Here is a 22442-nt window from a genome sequence, read left to right as displayed (position 1 = left end):
AATATCTCACGAAATAAGGGTCAAACGAAGAAACTACAAAGACGGAAAACTTGTCTAGCTTGAAGGGGGAAACCAGATGGTGCTATGGTTGGCCCGCTATATGGCGCTGCCATAGGTCAAACGGATATCAAGTGCGTTTTTTTTTAAATAGGAACCCCCATTCTTTATTGCATGTTCGTGTAGTACGTAAAGAAATATGAATATTTTAGTTCGACCACTTTTTTCGCTTTGTGATAGATGGCGCTGTAGTAGTCACAAACATACATACGGCTGACAATTTTACACGAACAGTTGGTAACAGGTAGGTTTTTTAAATTAAAATACAGAACGTAGGTACGTTTGAACATTTTATTTCGGTGGTTCCAATGTGATACATGTACCTTTGTGAACTTATTATTTCTGAGAACGCGTGCTGTTACAGCATGATTATTTGTAAATACCACATTAATGCAATAAATGCTCAAAATGATGTCCGTCAACCTTAATGCATTTTCCAATACGTGTAACGACATTCCTCTCAACAGCGATTAGTTCGCCTTCCTTAATGTTCCGCATGCATTGACACTGCGCTGACGCATGTTGTCAGGCGTTGTCGGTGGATCACGATAGCAAATATCCTTCAACTTTTCCCACAGAAAGAAATCCGGGGACGTCAGATCCGGTGAACGTGCGGGCCATGGTATGGTGCTTCGACGACCAATCCACCTGTCATAAAATATGCTATTCAATATCACTTCCACTGCACGCGAGCTACGTGCCGGGCATCCATCATGCTGGAAGTACATCGCCATTCTGTCATGCAGTGAAACATCTTGTAGTAACATCGGTAGAACATTACGTAGGAAATCAGCATACATTGCACCATTTAGATTGCCATCGATAAAATGGGGGCCAATTATCATTCCTCCCGTAATGCACCACCATACATTAACCCGCCAAGGTCGCTGATGTTCCACTTGTCGCAGCCATCGTGGATTTTCCGTTGCCCAATAGTGCATATTATGCCGGTTTACGTTACCGCTATCGGTTAATGACGCTTCGTCGCTAAATAGAACGCGTGCAAAAATCTGGCATCGTCCCGTAATTTCTCTTGTGCCCAGTGGCAGAACTGTACATGACGTTCAAAGTCGTCGCCATGCAATTCCTGGTGCATAAAAATATGGTATCGGTGCAATCGACGTTGATGTAGCATTCGGAACACCGATGTTTTTGAGATTCCCGATTCTCGCGCAATTTGTCTGCTACTGATGTGCGGATTGGCCGCGACAGCAGCTAAAACACCTACTCGGACATCATAATTTGTTGCAGGTCGTGGTTGACGTTTCACATGTCGCTGAACACTTCCTGTTTCCTTAAATAACGTAACTATCCGGCGAACGGTCCGGACACTTGGATGATGTCGTCCAGGATACCGAGCAGCATACATAGCACACGCCCGCTGGTCATTTTGATCACAATAGCCATACATCATCACGATATCGACCTTTTCCGCAATTGGTAAACGGTCCATTTTAACAGGGGTAATGTATCACGAAGCAAATACAGTCCGCACTGGCGGAATGTTACGTGGTACCAGGTACTTATACGTTTGTGACTATTACAGCGCCATCTATCACAAAGCGAAAAAAGTGTTCCAACTAAAACATTCGTATTTCTTTACGTACTACACGAATATGTAATAAAAATGTGGGTTCCTACTTAAAAAAACGCAGTTGACATCCGTTTGCCCTATGGCAGAGCCATCTAGCGGACCAACCATAGCACCATCTGGTTTCCCTCTTCAAGCTAGACGAGTTGCGTTCTTTGTAGTTTTTTCGTTTGATGCTTATTTCGTGAGATATTTGGACCGGTCACTATCAGTGGACAACCCTGTATAATCGACATCTGGGTGCTGTAGAGAGGGAGCAGATGGAGCTGATTTGGAGAGCCGAGCTGTGCACAGAGACTCGAGCACTATCGTGGCGTGGCTGTCTGCAGGTAACTGTGGACACCAACAGAGGGCGCAACGAACCGAGCTGTACGGCACCGCTGGGTGCTGACGCACGCAGCAAGGGGAGCGGCGGATCCCGCAGCTGGTGTCGAGACGGACAGCGCGGGAAGGAGCTCGTATCCGTCACTCGCTGCTCGACTATCCTGTATCACGGTGTGTGGTGTGGCAAGATATCAGCGAGGACAGAGAAATGTTCAGCTGGTGTTTGACTATGTGCTAAGACAGACGGTACTTGAATCTGGGGAATCAGCAGGTTTAATAACATGCGAAGCGACGTTTTTGCCATGTGATTGTGCTCGCAAATATGATAAAAGTGTACTACAATTCTATTCGGTACAGGCAGAATCTGACTGACAAGGAAATGGGATTCTTGGCTTACTGTAACTGTTGAATGGTAATTTAATAAACAATGTTCACTTTTGTTGTCCTGTTCGTGCAATGTCAGAGAGAGAAAGAGTAACGTCTGAAGTTTTGAGAGAAATACCAGAAAAAGTGGTTGGGTAGTGCTTAAGAACCAAATTGCTTTTAATTATGAGATTTAAGATAAATGCTGTGTGCATATTTCGTATACTTTTTAAATGTGTGTATTCTCTTTCTTTTTGTACGACTATAGCGGTTAGAGTGTAGTTGCTCAAAGATTTGTAAAAGTGTAGTAAGACAGATAACTTTTTATTTTTTATTTTTTCTGAATTTGTAATTTCTATTAACTGGCATTCTGCAAAATACTGAAAAGAGAGTTTACTCACGTACACTATTTTCGAGAATAAATCTTCTTCTCTAAGAATTAAGTAATACGGCAGAATATGTAACAGCTGTGAAGCAATGTTTGATTCTTTTCTGGGTTACTGATGTCAAACAAATATTTTTAGAAGATTCTCTTAACATTCTCTAATACGTTCCACTTCCCTAAAACCGTGCTCTATCATTGTTCACATTTATCAATTCATTAAAATTTGTTTCTGCATGCTCTGCTTGGTGTTTAAAAGATCCCATGCGAAAAACATCTATCAACACAATGGAGCAATTTTTTTCGAACACATTGTTTTCAAACCAGCTTTAAAAGTGCAAGTTGAAAGTCTCATTGTCGGGTTTTGTGATGATCAGTCTTAATTCAATGTTTATGCAGTAGACTTCTTACAATAAATAATTAAATTTATGCTCACGTGCTGCTTCACCTATACTCCCTTTCCATAACTGCTCCATGAAACTCAGATTTCTGTGTTTCGAACTATTATTGCGCTCTCTCTCTTAAACATACTTCATAGACACAGTCATTGTTAGCCGACATCAGACTACGCAGTGGTAGACATCTCTATTATTAATTCTTAGCGTAAGCAGCCTTATCGGAATCGACAGCAAACCAACACCAACAAAGACAGTTCAGGTGTACATGCCGATGTCGGAAGCTGAAGATGAAGAGATAGGGAAAGTGTATGAGGATATTGAAAGGGTAATACAGTATGTAAAGGGAGACGAAAATCTAATAGTCATGGGAGGGTGGAGTGCCGTTGTAAGCGGAGCAGTAGAAGAAAAGGTTACTGGAGAATATGGGCTTCGAACAAGGAATGAGAGAGGAGAAATGTTAATTCAGTTCTGCAATAAACGTCAGCTAGTAATAGCGAATACTCTGTTCAGGAATCACAAGAGGAGGAAGTATACTTGGAAAAGTCCGGGTGATACGGGATAATTTCAATTAGAGACAGAGATTCCGAAATCAGATACTGGGTTGTAAGGCGTACCCAGGAGCATTTATAGACTCAGATCACAAATCAATAGTGATGAAAAGTAGTCTGAAATTTAAGACATTAATCAGAAAGAATCAATACGCAAAGAAGTGTGATACGGAAGTACTAAGGAATGACGAGATACGCTTGAAGTTCCCTAAGGCTATTGATACAGCAATAAGGAATAGCTCAGTAGACAGCGCAGTTGAAGATGAATGAACATCCCTAAAGAGGGCGATAACAGAATTTGGAAACGAAAACATAGGTACAAAGAAGGTAACTGCGAAGAAACCATGGGTAACAGGACAAATACTTCAATAGGTCGATGAAAGGAGGAAGTACAAAAATGATCCGGGAAACAGTCGAATATAGAAATACAAGTCACTGAACAATGAAATAAATAGAAAGTCCAGGGAAGCTAAGACGAAATGGCTCCATCAAAAATGTGAAGAAATCGAAAAAGAAATGATTGTCGGTATGACTGACTCAGCATACAGGAAAGTCAAAACAACCTTTGGTAACATTAAAAGCAACGGTGATAACATTAAGAGTTCAACGGGAATTCCACTGTTAAATGAAGGGGAAGATTTTTCTGATGTGATAGAAAAAGAAACAGGAGTCGATTTAGAAGAGATAGGGGACCCGGTATTAGAATCGTAATTTAAAAGAACTTTGGAGGACTTAAGATCAAATAAGGCAGAAGGGATAGATAACATTCCATCAGAATTTCTTAAATAGTTGGGGGAAGTGCCAACAAAACAACTATTCACGTTGGTGTGTGGAATGCATAAGTCTGGCGACTGACTTTCGGGAAAACATCATCCCACAATTCCGAAGACGGCAAGAGCTGACAAGTGCGAGAATTATCGCACAATCAGCTTAACAGCTCATGTAACCAAGTTGCTGACAAGAATAATACACAGAAGAATGGAAAAGAAAATTGAGGATGCGTTAGGTGACTATCACTTTGGCTTTAGGAAACGTAAAGGTACGAGAGGGGCAGTTCTGACGTTGAGGTTAGTAATGGAACAAGACTAAAGAAAAGTCAAGACACGTTCATAGGATCTGTCGACCTGGAGAAAGCGTTAAATTTTGAAAAATGTTTGAAATTTTGAGGAAAATAGGGGTAGGCTGTGGGGAGATACGGGTCATATACAGTAAGTACTATAGCCTAGAGGGAATAATAATAGTGGACGACCAAGAACGAAGTACTCGTATTAAAAAGGGTGTAAGACAGGGATGTAGCCTTTCGCCCCTAGTGTTCAATCTGTATATCGAGGAAGCAGTGATGGAAATAAAAGAAAGGTTCAGAGTGGAATAAAAATTCAAGGTGAAAGGATATCAATAATTATATTCGCAGATGACATTGCTATCCTGAGTGAAAGTGAAGAAGATTAAATGATCTGCTGATTGGAGTGAACAGTTTAATGAGTAGGGAGTATGGATTGAGAGTAAATCGAAGATTGACGGAAGTATTAAGAAGTAGCGGAAATGAGAATAGTTAGAACCTAAACACCAGAATTTGGGATCACGAAGTAGACGAAATTAAGTAATTCCTCTGCCTAGGCAGTAAAATAACCCATGATGGACGAAGGAAGGAGGACATAAAAAGCAGAATAGCGCTGGTAAAAATAACATTCCTGGCTAAGAGAAGTCTACTAGTGTCAAACATAGGCCTTAATTTAAGGAAGGAATTTCTGAGAGTGTACATTCGGAGCACAGCACTGTACGTTAGTGAAACATAGACTTTGGGAAAACCGAAACAGAAGAGAATCGAAACATTGGGATGTTGTGCTACAGATGACTGAAATTAGAAGCAATGATATGAGGTGGCTCTCTGCAGAATTTTTGATTAAGGAAGTATATGGAAAACAATGAGAAGAAGAAGGGACAGGATGATGTGATATCTGTAAGACATCACGAAATAACTTCCATGGTTCTAGACGGAGCTATGGAGGGTAAAAGCAGTACAGGAAGACACAGATGGGGATACAACCAGCAGATAATTGAGGACGTAGGTTGCAAGTGCTACTCTGCAATGAAGAGGATGGCACAGGAGAGAAATTCGTGCTGTGCCATAGTAAACCAGTCAGAAGACCGATGGAGGCTGATTACTCAAAAAATAAATAAATAAAATAAAATAAAAAAGTGCCCTGCTGCCACTCTTAACTACACAACCTTCACAGGATAATAGGACTAAAACAGAAACACTAGTGACAACACGTGAGTACAGTAAGTGTCATTTATTGAAAGGATAGACATGACGAAATACGTACTCAGTTTTTTTCTTTGTGAGCTGTCGTGACACTAATGAACATAATCTAATCTAACACAGTACATGATTTGTAAATACTCTAACAGAAGTTTGGAGAATTTTAGTCTCTCTCAATAAGTGTACTTCTTGACTGTCATTTAATGAATGTGTTGAGTGTGTTTGAGACTCGGGCTGTAAATCGTCCAATGACTAACCTGGTCGGCACTACAGATAGTTTGTAGAGAGCTACAGAGAACTGTGCCTTCTCTGCTGGAGACACACGGCCTACCGAAATGCTTAAAGAAAGCAGTAAATTTAATGGAGAGAATATTACGAAAGAAAAATCAGAGAGGTTTGCCAAAACAATTGGAAACATTTGAGTTTATGGAGAAATCAAAGATATTAAATAGTGATCATTAATTATAAACAGAAATAATTTGCGAATAAGAGTCTAAACACTAATATGAAGTAATTCTGAAAGAAAGAGCAGAAGTAATTTAAGTGTAATGGAAGAGAAATCAGATTCTAGACAGTTAATGTTACGAAACATTTCGCAATGGTAGTAAAGAAAGAGATTTTCAGTAGTCAGTCTGGCAATGGTTATATGGCTGACATCTAATTACGTTCATCGCTGACTTTAGAAGGAAGATTTTATTCGTTATGTTTTTATTCCCTTTAACCTTAGGACTTGGATACAACTGCAAAAATCTCAGACTGCATGTTTCCGAATTCCTTAAGTAAATACCAGAAACCAACAATAACGCACAAAGGAAGATTAAATGTCGTACATAAATTTAGGGGCTTTATGGTTCAAATGGCTCTGAGCACTATGGGACTCAACTGCTGAGGTCATTAATCCCCTAGAACTTAGAACTAGTTAAACCTAACTAACCTAAGGACATCACAAACATCCATGCCCGAGGCAGGATTCGAACCTGCGACCGTAGCGGTCTTGCGGTTCCAGACTGCAGCGCCTTTAACCGCACGGCCACTTCGGCCGGCAGGGGCTTTATGGTTTGGAAAGTGTGGATTAGATGGCCTCCTTAAATTCATGATACTGTGAAACTCAGATTTCATTAGAAGGGTGAATATTTGATAAAGCGAAAGAAATTATAAGATAGTATGTCTCGAGTTTTAGTAACGTTGATAGTATAAACCTGCATGCTACAAAACGTTCTATATATATAAATTTCTCTCTTTCTTTATTCAGCAACACATACAAAAAGAAATACGATTGTTATCTACTACAGAGACAGACACCAGGCTTTCATTCTAACACTTGAATAATGTTACCCATTCTTTGTAAACAATTACATCTATGGATAAATTAACTTCACTACATTTGTACGTTCTATTTCCGATGGGAGTATCGTTTCATGCGTGTTCAGAACAGTCCAGTAATTGGTCAGTAGTGGTATCCACCGTTTCCAGCTCCAGCTCCGGCGTGGCCCCTGCCGTAGCCGTATCCGCCGCCGGAGTAGGCGGTGAGTCCGGTGTCCTGGTACTCTACGGTGGGCCTGTAGCCGCCCTCGTCCGCACTGACTGTTAAATGGAGCGAAGGGTCTGTTTCAAGCAGAAATTCAGCATAACTGTCTCAATGTATCAGGATAAATTATTCCCAAATTGTATTCTGTAACTGTAGTCAGTCCTGAATCAGTTATCTTTATAAAATGAAGCGTATGCTGCTGTACAAGAAATTAAGGTTTGTCTGATAAAGCATCTTGTGGTAACAGAGCATTGGACTGATCAGTTAAATTCAGTCAAACGCAAACTTGCATGTAGAATGATATGATAGTATTCACTGTCGAATACATGATAACAAAGGGGTATTTTCATGTTTATGTAGTATTATAATTGTTAATAACCATAGTGATATTCTTAATACGAAAATGCCAGTTTATTTTCTTTCCTATTGCTTACGTCCATCACTCATCAATACATTGGTAAAAATTTAAAAGGAAATACAAATATAAATTTTCTAGTGCTGTTTATTAAGGGGGTAGGACGTCAAACATTCCGATTTGGGGCAGGAGAGGCACCACAGGACATTTTAATTCCCATTGTCTGTACTTTCACAAATAAATTTATAAAATTTTGTCAGAATGACCAACAAGGATTCAGGATTTACACTCACAGCAATGGAAGTTCAAAACCATAACAAAATATTTTTTTACCTGGAAATTTCATCATTTTTCACTTACTATTGGCTGCATTTATTTCTATAGGTACACTTTTCTTCATAAGTAACAGAGAGACACTTCGACGAATTTTGCACAAAATATAAACCATACTTACAGGTGTATGAAACTAGAATTTTTCAAATCTATTAAAAACTGAGCTAAGAATTCGGATAGTTGACTATAAAGTTTGAGCTTTTTCTAAGCATGATGTTTAAAATGTAACAGGTCATTCATTGTTTTATAAATTAAATAAATTCTAGAGTTTCATACACCTATGGTTTGCATGCTGTGCAAAATTCATTGAATAATCTCTCCTATTTATGAAGGAAAGTGTATCTATAGCAACACAAGCAGCCAATAGTAATTGAAAAAAAATGGAATTTCACATGTAAAAGAAAATTATTTTATTATATGTTTGAAATTCCGCTGATGTGAGTATGAATCCTGAATCTTTCCTGGTTATGCTGACGAAGTTTTATGAAGTTATTTGTAAAATTATAGACAGTGGAAATTAAAATGTCCTGTGATGCCTCACCTGCTTCATGTCGGACCGTTCTGACGTCCTACCAGCATTTTTAAGGAACCTTAAGTTGTCTGCATTCAAATTTTCTAGAAAAAGTAAGCATTCAAGGCAGTGAATGTTGTATTTGTCTCCATTTTACTCTTCGACTAGAACTAATAGCTGCCACAGCCATTAACTTCCTTCAGATGAAGCCTCATTCGAATATAGAGACTCAGATTGCATGATCAGTTAGTGCTGTGCAACACTGCGCGAAATCTTACGTGCGACGTACCTCTGATGTGCTAGGAAATCTTACCTGTATTCGAGAGCGACTGATGAGCAAAGTGATCACCGTCTTATGATCCAGATGAACCTCCTAGCGCCAGGAGAACGCATAACACAATAATAGCATATAATGTTACTGGGCGAGAGAAATGATTTCTAACGAATATCGCTTACCACAGTAGTATCTTGTGAAGGATTTATGTTTCTTTTCATACATGTACATGTTTATGGTTACTCTCTAGTTCAGAATAAAGTGTGTGGCAGAGAGTTCGTAGAACCAGCTTCAAGCTATTTCTCGACCGTTCCACTCTTGAATAGCACGCGGGAAAACTAACACTTTAATACTTCTCTGTGAGCTCCGATTTCTCTTATTTCATTATGATGATCCTTCCTCCATAAGAAAGTGGGCGCCACATGCACACACTCTAGGGAAAAAGTTGGTGATTGAAATTTCATGAGAAGAGCTTATCAAAAACGAATTACTTTAATTTTGATATTATTTCAAAATAGTAGCTTCATTTCTGAAAGGAATAATGTCAAAAATGCATTGTGATCAGTGAACATTAAGCTACCAAAACATGAACAGTTTTGAGGGCATTTTCGTAACTACTACAATATTCATTCTCACTCTATGTACACCCACACACATCAAAAAATGTTTTTCATCACCCCAGTACAAAGAACTTCTGAAGATAGACGTTGACTGCGGATATTATATCACAGACATAGTCTCATTGACTGTTCAGAGATGTCACTAAATCCGCCCAAAGATGTAAACAATCACGCATGAGCAGCGCCTGTTAGACGGAGAGGGTCCGACAGCCGATCAGTTCCAGTCATTCCACCAGGAAGGTGGAACGCGGCTCGTGTTGCCTGTAGTTCAACCATGCCTAGACGGCCAATACCGCCGTTCGATTGCGTCCGCATTGTTACTTTGTGCCTGGAAAGGCTCTCAACGTCCAGGCGTCTCGGAGTGAACCAAAGCGATGTTGTTCGGAAATGGAGGAGATGCAGAGACAGTAACTGTCGATGACATGCCTCGCTCAGACCACCCAATGGCTATTACTGCTGTGGATGACCGCTACCTACGGATTATGGCACGGAGGATGACAGCAGCGCCACTGTGTTGAATAATGCTTTTCGTGCAGCCACAGGACGTCGTGTTACGACTCAGACTGTGCGCAATAGGCTGCATATCGGCAAATTCACTCTCGACTTCCATGGCGAAGTCCATGCAGTGCGGTACAGGTGAGCCCAACAACATGCCGAGTGGACCGGTCAGGATTGGCATCACGTTCTCTTCACGCGTGTCGCATATGCCTTCAACCAGACAATCGTCGTGTTTGGAAGCAACTGTCCTGCAAGTGCAGCGAAGTGGAGGTCCCTTGCTGTTTTGGGGTGGCATTATGCGGAGCCGACGTACGCTGTTGGTGGTCATGGAAGGCGCCGTAACGGCTGTATGATACGTGAACGCCATCCTCCGATACACAGTACAACCTTATCAGCAGCATATTGGCGAGGCATTCGCCTTCATGGACGACAATTCGCGCTTCCATCGTGCACGTTTTATGAATGACTTCCTTCGGGATAACGACATCGCTCGACTAGAGTGGCCAGCATGTTCTCCAGACATGAACCCTACCGAACATGCCTGGGATAGATTAAAAAGGGCTGTTTATGGACGACGTGACCCATCAACAATTCTGAGAGATCTACGCCAAATCGCTATTGAGGTATGGGACAATCTGGAGCAACAGTGCTTTGATGAACTTGTGGATAGTGTGCCACGACGAATACAGACATGCATCAACTTAAAAAGATGTGCTACCGCATATTGGGGGTACGTGTGTACAGCAATCTGGACCACCACCTCTGAAGGTCTCGCTGTATGGTGGTACAACTTGCAAAGTGTGGTTTTCATGAGCAGTAAAAAGGGTGGGAAAGATGTTTATGTTGATCTGTATTCAAATTTTCTCGGCAGGTTCCGGAACTCTCGGAACCGAGGTGATGCAAAACTTTTTTGATGTGTGTATTTTTAAAAGTGAAAGTGCAGTGTAGTGTCATACCAAAATCGAAAACACTAAGAGAATTTAATGAAAAATCTTACAGCAAGAGAATCCTCTTGGCCTCCAGCGCGACCGTAGCCATATCCAGGTACTGGAGAAAGACCACCAGCGTAATCAGAGGACGCACCGTACTGAGTGGACGCACGTCACCAGAGTAAGATGGGGCGCTGGTCTGTGCAGACAAACCGAGTCCTCCAAAGCCAGTAGTATGGCCGGCCGCCGAAGGAGCGCCATAGAGAGAGGAGAGACCACCACTTATCCTCCTGCCAGCTCCAATCCTCTTGGAGGAGGCGCTTCCAAAGCTGGTGGAGACGCGAGCAGCTGGACCCTGGCTGGAAGCGCCTGCGCTACCAGAGGCAGCGCCTGTCAGCGCAGGAGCTCCGTACTGAGTGCTGAAGCCCTCAGCTGAAGGAGCACTGTATTGTGTGCTGAGGCTGATAGCTGCTGGGGCGCCGTACTGAGAACTGAGAGAGGAGGCCGAGGGAGGTCCGTTCTCAGAACTGGGAGGCAGATAAGACCGGTCGATTGGCGGCTCGGCGACGACACACAGAGCAAGCGCTGACAGGACGACGTACACCTTTAGAAAGACAAACCTGGTCCGTATATGATAAGTCATTACCACTGTATATTACATTATAATGGTACCATTCATCCAGAGCAGAAAATCATATGTATGTGAAGCTATATCTGTAATATTAGTTTACACACAAAATATTATTGTCTAATAGCTGTGATATTATCCTTACTATTAAGTTCTCCATTTCCCAACCAAGTAGCTTCATCAGATCTACAGTTTCATCAATAGGGCAGAGTTTCTCCGTGTACCCGTTATGCAGGTCAGTCAGGGAAGCTTTCTCTGACGTAAAACTAGTGCTTACACAGCAATGGCAAACAGTTTCTCTCACGAAACCTTCGGCCGGCCGGCGTGGCCGTGTGGTTCTAGGCGCTACTGTCTGGAACCGAGCGACCGCTACGGTTATAGGTTCGAATCCTGTCTCGGACATGGATGTGTGTGATGTCCTTAAGTTAGTTAGGTTTAATTAGTTCTACGTTCTAGGCGACAGATGACCTCAGAAGTTAAGTCGCATAGTGCTCAGAGCCATTTGAACCATTTTGAAACCTTCGCTCATAACAACTGCTGAAGTGAACAGCATACGATTGTGGTTTGGAAACTGCGGAATTAACTGTCTGCAAAAATTTTTAAATGGCCATTCACCCATCAGAACTACAAGCTGATATACGAAATAGCTTTGAGAAAAATATTACTGAACAATACGAGTAGTAGCACTGAACACATACGTTAGCTTTGGAAAATAAGAAAGCCTAACAAAATAAGAAATTAGACTCGTTTCAAGGGTATTAAGTGGATAGAACGTAAATTAAGTAACCAACTATTAAGTTGATATAGAAATAATGTCTGAGACCCTTAACAAACCTAGATCTCCAAAATATTATAATGCTTTGACATGTAGAGTGTTCCATAATTGTACAACAGAGTAACTTCAGTATTATAAACCTGAATCTGTCGTTCCTCCCTGCAAATTAGAGTATCTTGTGCTTTTTTTTTCAATCGTTTGATACTTTTAGTTGCTTCTGAGACCTACCAGTTTATGTAAAAGCACTCCGTCTTCAGGGCACAAGTGGACCATCGGGACCATCCGATCGAAGTGTCATCCTCAGGTGAGGATGCGAATAGGAGGGGCGTGTGGTCAGCACACCGCACTCCCGGTCGTTATGATGGTTTTCTCTGACCGGAGCCGTTACTATTCGGTCGAGTAGCTTCTCAGTTGGCATCACGAGGCTGAGTGCGCCCCGAAAAATGGCAACAGTGCATGGTGGCCCGGATGGTCACCCATCCAAGTGCCGGCCACGCCCGACAGCGCTTAACTTCGGTGATCTGACGGGAACCGGAGTATCCACTGCGGCAAGGCCGTTGCCCACCAGTTTATGTAAGAAGGTACGTAAATTGTTTCATGTAATCTACACAGAACTTGCAATGTGCCACATCGAATAAAGTGGCCTTTTCTCTGTTAACTTATTCTGTTAGATTTTCAATTGAATTATCTCGTAATTGAACTCCTCTCACATCAATTCCGTGATCTAATTTGGCTTTGTTTCCCTCACATAATTAAAAAGACTGTGGCTTCGTTTGAACCTCTGACTATACTCTCTTTAGTGTCGTAGCAGTTGCCTAATGTCGATACTGAAAAACTGGAAACTCTTTTTTTATCATTCGCTACCTTTCCCGGACAAACGTGTCTCAAGAATATTTTACAACATTGTTGAATTTTATCCATTTATGTTCACCATTTCCAGTTCTAGAGAGCTTTCTGTTGACTGCTTCGTTCACTGAACCGTCAGATCGCTAAATTTCTTGACAGGTGATAATTTTTGGGTCTGTGATCGCCATTAGTGACCTCCTCACAATATGATACTAGTGAGCAACGATCAGACGTTACAGGAACTAACGTTACGAATCAAGCACAACATGCATCATGTGACGTATGCACTGTAAAGTCAGACAAGTGAAGTGGCCAAGTCGCACTAGAAGTGGACAATTTTCCTGCAATGCACTACTTGTTTGTTACAATATCTTTACCGTTTTTTAATATTTAACTTTCCTCTATCGCCACCACTACCAGCACACACGTTGGCCGTCAAACTCACAAGTTATTGCGGTTTGTGACTTTTGATGCATTGGGAAATTACTTTTGAAATAAAACACGGCTGTAAAAACATTTTTTAAATCATTATACCATCCATGGCAGTCAAGGCTACAACACGGAACTGAGGTGCTTTCGTTATGGTGTATTTTCGTAAACCATCTTGTCTGGCCGCAGAAGCAACACAGTAATTCATCTATTGGTATTCCTTCAGCGATTGCGTTATTAAAATTGTTATTGAAACACTTGCAAAATAGCAGGCCGTAACAGTTTGGAAAAGACGTATTTGCCAATGTATGTGGACAAAATACACACAACAAACACTTGAACGAAAATTGCACATTTATATAGTGTCTTACTTTGCCTCTGTGAGAGACTAGTGACCGGCACAGAGAGTAAATTGTCGATACGTATCCCTCCTGATCTTATGTTAGATTTGAGTTTCGTGTGGTAACTGCGTTGTCGGTAGTAGGAAGCTTCGTGAGATGAAATCACTATTCATTTTTCTCCAGAAAGACGATCGTACACGCAGTGGGGTACAAGCAGACTATAGCTGTAATCACTAAAATATTGCATAAGTAATGAAAATAATACTCCAACGTCAGTGAAGTTCTAAACACAGGGCAGTCAAGATAAAAGACGTAATTGTTTTATACGACTGTGAATAAAGGAATCGAGAATCAGAAGGGAAATCTGAAGCTTATTGTCTTTAAGGGATCAGTTGGTAGTGGAAGAAAAAATTGTGTCTGCGGTCGTCAAAGTACGATCATGTGAACTCCGTATTAAAATTTTCAGTGATGTGCACTTTAGACCCTCCTTAGAGACGATCAGAGAGAGAAGCGGGTGACCCACGCAGAGATGTATGAGGTTTGCTCTCTCCGAGACTGACTCACCTTCATGTTGCGTAGGAGGAGGACACCTCCTTGCTAGTGGCTCCAGCAGATAGACTCTCAGTATTTACTCACAGCGGTCACGGACACCCCCGTTCTAGATGGAGCGGTGTGGTGGACCCACTGGCATTACGTCACCGTCCAGCCCGACCTTGTTGACGATAGTGCGAAACTCAGTTGGCACACCCCTGCCTGACGACCACTCCACATCGCCAGCAGTTGTTGGTTCCATCTGGTTGGCCAACAATAACGCTCGGCTTCTTGAACGCTCATTTCTCCGTTCGAGGACGTTGCTGGATATCTGCAGGCAGTCTAGTAGTAAATGCTAAGCCGTTAATTGGTACGCCGCAAATTTTTAAGTCAGCAGCCTTTTGACTGCTTTGATGGTTACTTCCGTCATTTCTACACTACTGGGCATTAAAATTGCTACTCCACGAAGATGACGTGATACAGACGCGAAATTTAACCCACAGGAAGAAGATGGTGTGATATGCAAATGATTAGCTTTTCAGAGCATTCACACAAGGTTGGCGCCGGTGGCGACACCTACAACGTGCTGACATGAGGAAAGTTTCCAACCGATTTCTCATACACAAATAGCAGTTGAGCGGCGTGACCTGGTGAAACGTTGTTGTGATGCCTCGTGTAAAGAGGAGACATGCGTACCATCACGTTTCCGACTTTGATAAAGGTCGGATTATAGCCTATCGCGATTGCGGTTTATCGTGTCGCGACATAGCTGCTCGCGTTGGTCGAGATCCAATGACTATTAGCGGAATATGGAATCGGTGGGTTCAGGAGTGTAATACGGAACGCCGTGCTCGATCCCAACGGCCTCGTATCACTAGCAGTCGAGAAAACAGGCATCTTATCCGCACAGCTGTAACGGATCGTGCAGTCACGTCTCGATCCCTGAGTCAACAGATGGGGACGTTTGCAAGACAACAACCATCTGTGCGAACAGTTCGACGACGTTTGCAGCAGCATGGACTATCAGCTCGCAGACCATGGCTGGGGTTACCCTTGACGCTCCATCACAGACAGGAGCGCCTGCGATGGTGTACTCAACGACGAACCTGGGTGCAAGAGTGGCAAATCGTCATTTTTTCGGATGAATCCAGGTTCTGTTTACAGCATCATGATGGTCGCATCCATGTTCGGCGACATCGCGGTGAACGCACATTTGAAGCGTATATTCGTCATCGCCATAGTGCCGTATCACCCGGCGTGATGGCATGGGGTGCCACTGGTTACACGCCTCGGTCACCTCTTGTTCGCTTTGACGGCACTTTGAACAGTGGACGTTACATTTCAGATGTGTTACGACCCGTGGCTCTACCCTTCATTCGATCCCTGCTAAACCCTACATTTCAGCAGGATAATGCACGACCGCATGTTGCAGGTCCTGTATGGGCCTTTCTGGATATAGAAAATGTTCGACTGCTGCTCTGGCCAGCAAATTCTCCAGATCACCAATTGAAAGCGTTCGGTCACTGGTGGCCGAGCAACTGGCTCGTCACAATACGCCAGTCACTACTCTTGATGAACTGTGATATCGTGTTGAAGCTGCATGGGCAGCTGTACCGGTTGGGTACTGATTTCTCAGGATCTATGCACCCGAATTGCGTGAAAATGTAATCACATGCCAGTTCTAGTATAATATCTTTGTCCAATGAATACCCGTTTATCATCTGCATTTCTTCTTGGTGTAGCAATTTTAATGGCCAGTAGTGTATTTTGTGCTGATATTATCATTTTACTAAGCCGCTAGAACAAATAAATGCTTTTAAGCTACTGGGATGTGAGAGTTCATATATCAGATACACCAGTAAAGAATACAAATTGCAAAAATTTGTACATCAGAAAAGAGACTGAACTAAAATTTTATAATGTGACGGCTGTACCAGTTGTAATGCATGGCTCACAGGCTTGGACTCTAATAGCAAGTCGCAGGAGCACGTTTGAGACAGGACAGATGAGCCTCCTAAGACCTCTAGCTGATTTCAGACTCATAGATCGAACGGAAAGCAGTGAAATGAGGCACAATATGTGGTATGTAAGACATCAGCAACTTAGAAGCATGATTGTTAATTTACAGAGACGTGGTTGTGTTGTATTCATATTTACTCAAACCACGATCGGTTTAGGGATTTTAAAATCCCATCTTCAAACCCACGAAATTATCGTATTTGGTAACACACAACATGCGGTCGGGCCAGTCAGTGCAAGAGCTCGAATCACTGCGTGTTAGCGGAAACTTCCGCCGCTGGGCACCGATGCAGTAGGAACGCCAACCACTCACTACTTTCAATAACGAATGAACTGGGTGTCAAAAGCGTACTCAGAACATGGAGGGGTACAGAAAGAAATGACGCGAACACTCAAAGGATGTCAGAAGAACGAACACCTATAATAATATACAAATATATTAAGATGATGATGAGGTCCCATACCCCGAGGAGCATAGGGAACGATGCGGGAGACCCGCACGGCCGACTAGGCAAGGTCGTAGCGGAGGTGGTTTTCCATTGCCTTCCACCGACCGCAATGGGGATGAAAGATGATGATGAAGACAATACAACAACATCCAGTCATCTCGAGGCAGGGAAAATCCCTGACACCGCCAGGAATCGAACCCGGGACTCCGTGCGCAGGAAGCCGAGAACTCTATTGCAAGACCACGAGCTTTAGACATACAAATATATACCTAAATGCAAAAAGAATGTTGCCCTTTCTAAGAAGAGACGGAAAGATCAGCTGCATTCTGATTGAAACTGGAAGAGACAAGGATGCCTGAACCAGAACTGGATATGATTATGATGACGATTATCTTGTTACGTAACTGGTACATCTAACATCAACACACATGTGGTTGTTGTGGTCTTTAGTCCAGAGACTGATCTGACGCATCTCTCTGCGCTAGTCTGTCCTGAGCCAGGCTCCTCATCCTTCTCATCCTCCTCCCCCTCCCACCCACGCCCCTTCCCTCATTACTTCCCTCCAAAACCAAATAGACAATTCCTTGATGCATCAGAATGTGTTCGAGTAAATGATCAATTCTTTTACTCCTTCCATAAATCTCTTTTCCCCCTAAACCGATTCAGTACTTCCTCATTAGTTACCCGATCTACCCAACTAATCTTAAGTGATCTATAACACCACACTTCAGAAGCTTCTTTTCTCTTCATGTCTGAACTACTAATCGTCCTGGTACTTCTGTACAAGGCTACACACGAACCACATACCTTCACAAAAGATTTTCTAACACTCAAACGTATGTTCAGTGTTAAAAATTCCTATTTTTTAGAAACAATTTTTTTGCTGTAGGTTGTCTGCATTTCGTATCCTCTCCACTGTGATTATCATCAGTTCTTTGCTGCCCAAATAACAAAATTCATCTACTACTTTTTCGGTTCCATTTCATAACTAAATTCCATTACTCATGTTTTACTTTTGTTGGTATTCGTAATCTCTTTTCAAAACACTGCTCTTGCAAGTCCTTTGCCGTCACAGAATTACAGTGTCATCGAAAAACCTGAAAGATTTTTCCTCACTTAACTCTAATTTCCTTCCCAAATGTCTCTTTTCTTTTCTTTACTGCTTGCTCCATTTGAACCTGCTTAATGTATTACATCGGGAATAGGCTCCAGTCCTGTCTCACTCCCTTATCAATTACTGCTTCCCTTTTATGTCCTTCGACTCTTACGACAGCAATCTACTTTCTGTATAAGCTATAAATGACCTTTCGCTCCTTTTATTTTATACGTTCCATCTTAAAAATTTCAACAACTATAGTTTAGTGAGCGTTATCACATCTTTTTCTACATCTAAAAATATTGTAAATGTAGGTTTGCCTTTCTTCAACCTTCTTCGAAGATTAGACGTAGGATCGGTATTGTCTCTCATGTTCCGGAATACAAACGGATCTTCCCCGAAGTCGGCTCTTGTCAGTTGTTCGATTCTTCTACAAATAATTCATATCAGTTTTTTGCTGCCAGGACTTGTTAAACTGATAGATAATATTCACGCTTGTCAACTCCTGCTGTTTTGTAACAGAAGTTTTTCTTGAACCAGATGGTATTTCGCCTGTCTCATATATCTTGCAATATGTTCTCCTTACCCTAGTTACTGTGTCTTCTTACTATTTTTGTCCTCTAATGCTACTCCAAAAGTCACAGTAACTACGCTCGGATGCGGTAAGGGATGGCCGAGCGGTTCTAGGCGCTACGCTCTGGAACTGCGCGACCGCTACGGTCGCAGGTTCGAATCCTGCCTCGGGCATGGATGTGTGTGATGTTCTTAGATTAGTTAGGTTTAAATAGTTCTAAGTTCTAGGGCACTGATGACGTCAGAAGTTAAGTCCCACAGTGCTCAGAGCCATTTGAACCATTTTGATGCAATAAAAGATGCCCCATTAAGTCTGATTCGGTGACGATATTCGTGAGAATATTTGCGCGTATTCACAGTTGTAATTATTTCGTCATTAACAGGCAAAGAATAGTAGCAATACCATGATTTTTGCCTATTTGCATTACACGCGATCGATGAATGCGATTGAATGAAGCAACACCGCACTAGGAGAGAACTGGGAGTTTGATGGCATTCTAAGAGTAATGAGAAGATCCAGGCTCTTTGCTGGTCCATTTCCGTCCTTACCTTCTAGCTACTACCGCTTTGCCTGCATCTAAAGTCTGTGTGTTGCGACGACCTTGTCTTTCATGCAATCTACAAAGCTTTTAACACATAAAATCCATGGCCGCTAGCTGCATACGAGGTGCGAACTGTGAAGTTCCTGCCACTCTAAGTTAACGCTGTGTAGTGCTCGAGTGACCAGTTAAATTGCATATCTCTCTTGAGACTGCTGCACGACGTTAATAATACGAATATGAACAACACGGCCGTAATTTCATGTAAAACGAAGCAGGATACGAAATTGAAATCGACTATTTGACAGAAATTTGACTGTATTTTTGGCGGTAAGAAGAAAATCAAAGATAAAGTGTCCGCTTTACCGTGTGAAACAGTGTATTCTCACAGCGGCCCTGGATGTGAAAGAGATGGGCAAAAACGGAATCATAAAGGAATCCAGACATGTGCTCTCAACACAAGTCAGTATAACTTGTTACACGTACTATATACCAAGAACACTTCCAAATTTTAACACCCAACCGTAATAAATTTTTCTCTCTATAATAGGTGATCTGTGAAAATGGACAAAGCCCGAAACTAGTCAGCCAGTAAAGAAACAGAAGCTTTCGTGTGATACAATTAAAACTGTCTTTTCTGCAGAACTTAAGAACTGCAAGAAGCGACATGTTGAAATCGTTTATACTCTAGTACGACACATTCCAGTGTGCCACTCCAGCGTTTGTCGGCCCACAAATGGACATTGCAGCAACCGTCGAAATGAATCAAATACGAGCTGCTAGTAGTTCAAAGGTCGCTAGAAATTAGACAAAAATGTGACAAAGATGCTCAAGGATTTTATCTGATAACCTCCGAAGGAAATCGATATCTTTCTCACGAAACGTTATTGAATGACTAGCTGTCGTTGATAACTTTGCTTCTTTATGCAACCTATTACACACAGTTGTTATTGTAAAAAAATTTGTACTACTATTGCTCTTATTATGGTATGACTTTCCAGCCGTTCATGCGAGCTTATGCTTGATAATGGTCATTTGACCGAAATTAGTAGCAAAGCTCACTGTTCAAAATAAAGGACAACTGAAGATTCCCATGAAATTTAACGGGATATCACGTAAATTTAGGAAATCGGTATCCGAAGAAGATTGCATGACAATTTTACTACTTCCATCGTATATGTTGAGGAAGCATTATGAGACTAGAATACATTACGTCACATAAGGATGTATACTAATAATAATTTTTCACTTGCTCCATAAGCAAATGGAATAGGACTGAAAACCATTGTTATTGGTACGAAGTGATTCATGACCGCCAGTCAGGTGACAGCGGGCCGAAAGTTCGGTGACGGAGGGCAGTACCTGAACGCGAAGCGACATTCTGATCTCTGTTCTCTACATTGTGCATTCTGCATACCGTATCCCACTTTTTGACGATGTGTGATCCCCGCCTGCTCGTCGAATAGACATGTTTTGGATGCTTGTCTTGTGTGTTTCTAAATAGCCGTATTCATCCTGCCTGTGATGTCGTAATTTGCTTAGAGCATTCGCGTTTTGCCTACTTTTTTGAAGTATACTTATGCTTTAAAAGTATATAAAATCAAGGTAATTCTCGCGCTCAGTTTTTCATTATAATTGCTATGCGTAACATAATGCATTTATAGTCATTAGATTTCACCAGACCGCGTGGTAGCCAGTCGCCGATTCGAGTTTAAACATCCGTGGTTTCAAATGACTTACACCATTCTCCGTCTCACATAAAATCACGATCGGTAACTTTATTAATATTATCTTGAATTTCTCTTCATGTGTCGATGTAAATCTGAGATGTCGGTAACGCTACATCTGATGCAATGTAATCCCCCACGAAGAGTAACTCCTGCTCCACTCCCTCTTTACCATTACACCACTTTTGCATTCGTGAATTTATAACTTGGCATACTTGCTTCTATGTTGCCAACCACGTGGCCCCCACCTACGCATACGTATACTTAAAGTGGGTTCATGAACACGAGCACATTTCACTTTCATTGCTTTCTGCACAGGGGAACGGCATATAATAACACAGCGCTTCTGCTGTTGTCTTCCGTAAGATTTCCACAGCTCGACAGGAAAGGCTACTCCATTGCAGCACTGCGAGAGACGCGATTGCAGAAACAGCGGCACCAGAACTCACTTTCTCCACCACACCAGCTCACAGATTAATAGTTTTCAAGCTGCAGGGTAAGGAAGGCTATAGTGACCATGGCGGATAAAGTGGCCACTTCGTTTTATTCTCTGGAGACTGTTGCAGCCAAGTGACGAATATTATAAAGCTATTCAAAGAAACCTCTTTGGTTTTGTCAGCGAGTTTAGTGGCAATAGTTGAGCGAGCACCTATGCGGTTATAAATTTTGTGATTTCTCTACGTCTCGTATAAGACAAGTCACAAATTCATTTGCCTATCTTAAAAATATGTCTTGTGAGAGTTAATTGCTGCAGTGCTGGTAAAACGTCATATGTTAGCCTACGAAACCACTTGTTCACGAACTGCACAGTATATATAATTTTTTATTCAGACAACATTTAGTTAGCGTTGTGGCGTACAGTTGCGCATAGTGGCCAGTCGGGTGACGGGACAAAGTCGCCAATTGTCCCTATATTTCGTAATGTATTTACCTCGTTTCAAGACAACGGAATTGAAAATAAAAGTATTTCATAAAATAAGTATACTGAGGCATTAAGAAGTTGGTGAAAAGCGATGTTCTCTTATTACAGGTGTATGTTAAGATTCTATCAAATTATTAACGAAAATCACGGCAACTATCATGGGATTCGTAAGCTATGCAACTGGCATTTGTTGCTGTAACAAAAGAAAAGAAGGTATTTGCTACAGCAGCCAAACTATTTAGTGACACAAGAAATGCACTGAAAAGAAGAGTTCTTTGAAAAATAAAAAAAAATAAAATAAAAAATGAGCCTCTATAGAAGATAAGATTCTAGGAAACTTCAGATATGTTTTCAACCTAGAGGAACACGAAAAAACCCTTAATCAGTTTCTGACAAGGTTCAAAAAAAATGATTCAAATGGCTCTGAGCACTATGGGACTTAACATCTACGTCATCAGTCCCCTAGAACTTAGAACTACTTAAACCTAACTAACCTAAGGACATCACACAACACCCAGTCATCACGAGGCAGAGAAAATCCCTGACCCCTCCGGGAATCGAACCCGGGAACCCGGGCGCGGGAAGCGAGAACG

At 41.8% G+C, this 22442-nt stretch overlaps 1 protein-coding gene and 1 pseudogene across 1 annotated transcript; both read right to left on the bottom strand.

The window, feature by feature from the left end:
• Positions 1–7373: 7373 nt before the first annotated feature.
• LOC124799075 (pro-resilin-like) lies at positions 7374–14563 on the bottom strand. Its single transcript, XM_047262613.1, has 3 exons — positions 14558–14563; positions 11188–11578; positions 7374–7510 (listed from the first exon to the last, which is right to left on the bottom strand). Exons 1-3 carry the CDS (start codon positions 14561–14563, stop codon positions 7374–7376), a joined length of 534 nt encoding a protein of 177 aa, XP_047118569.1.
• LOC124799436 lies at positions 12822–12939 on the bottom strand (annotated as a pseudogene).
• Positions 14564–22442: the final 7879 nt, after the last annotated feature.

This window comes from Schistocerca piceifrons, chromosome 5 (genome assembly GCF_021461385.2).
Source record: "Schistocerca piceifrons isolate TAMUIC-IGC-003096 chromosome 5, iqSchPice1.1, whole genome shotgun sequence".
Lineage (NCBI taxonomy): Eukaryota > Metazoa > Arthropoda > Insecta > Orthoptera > Acrididae > Schistocerca > Schistocerca piceifrons.
This window is presented reverse-complemented; position numbering and strand designations above follow the sequence as displayed.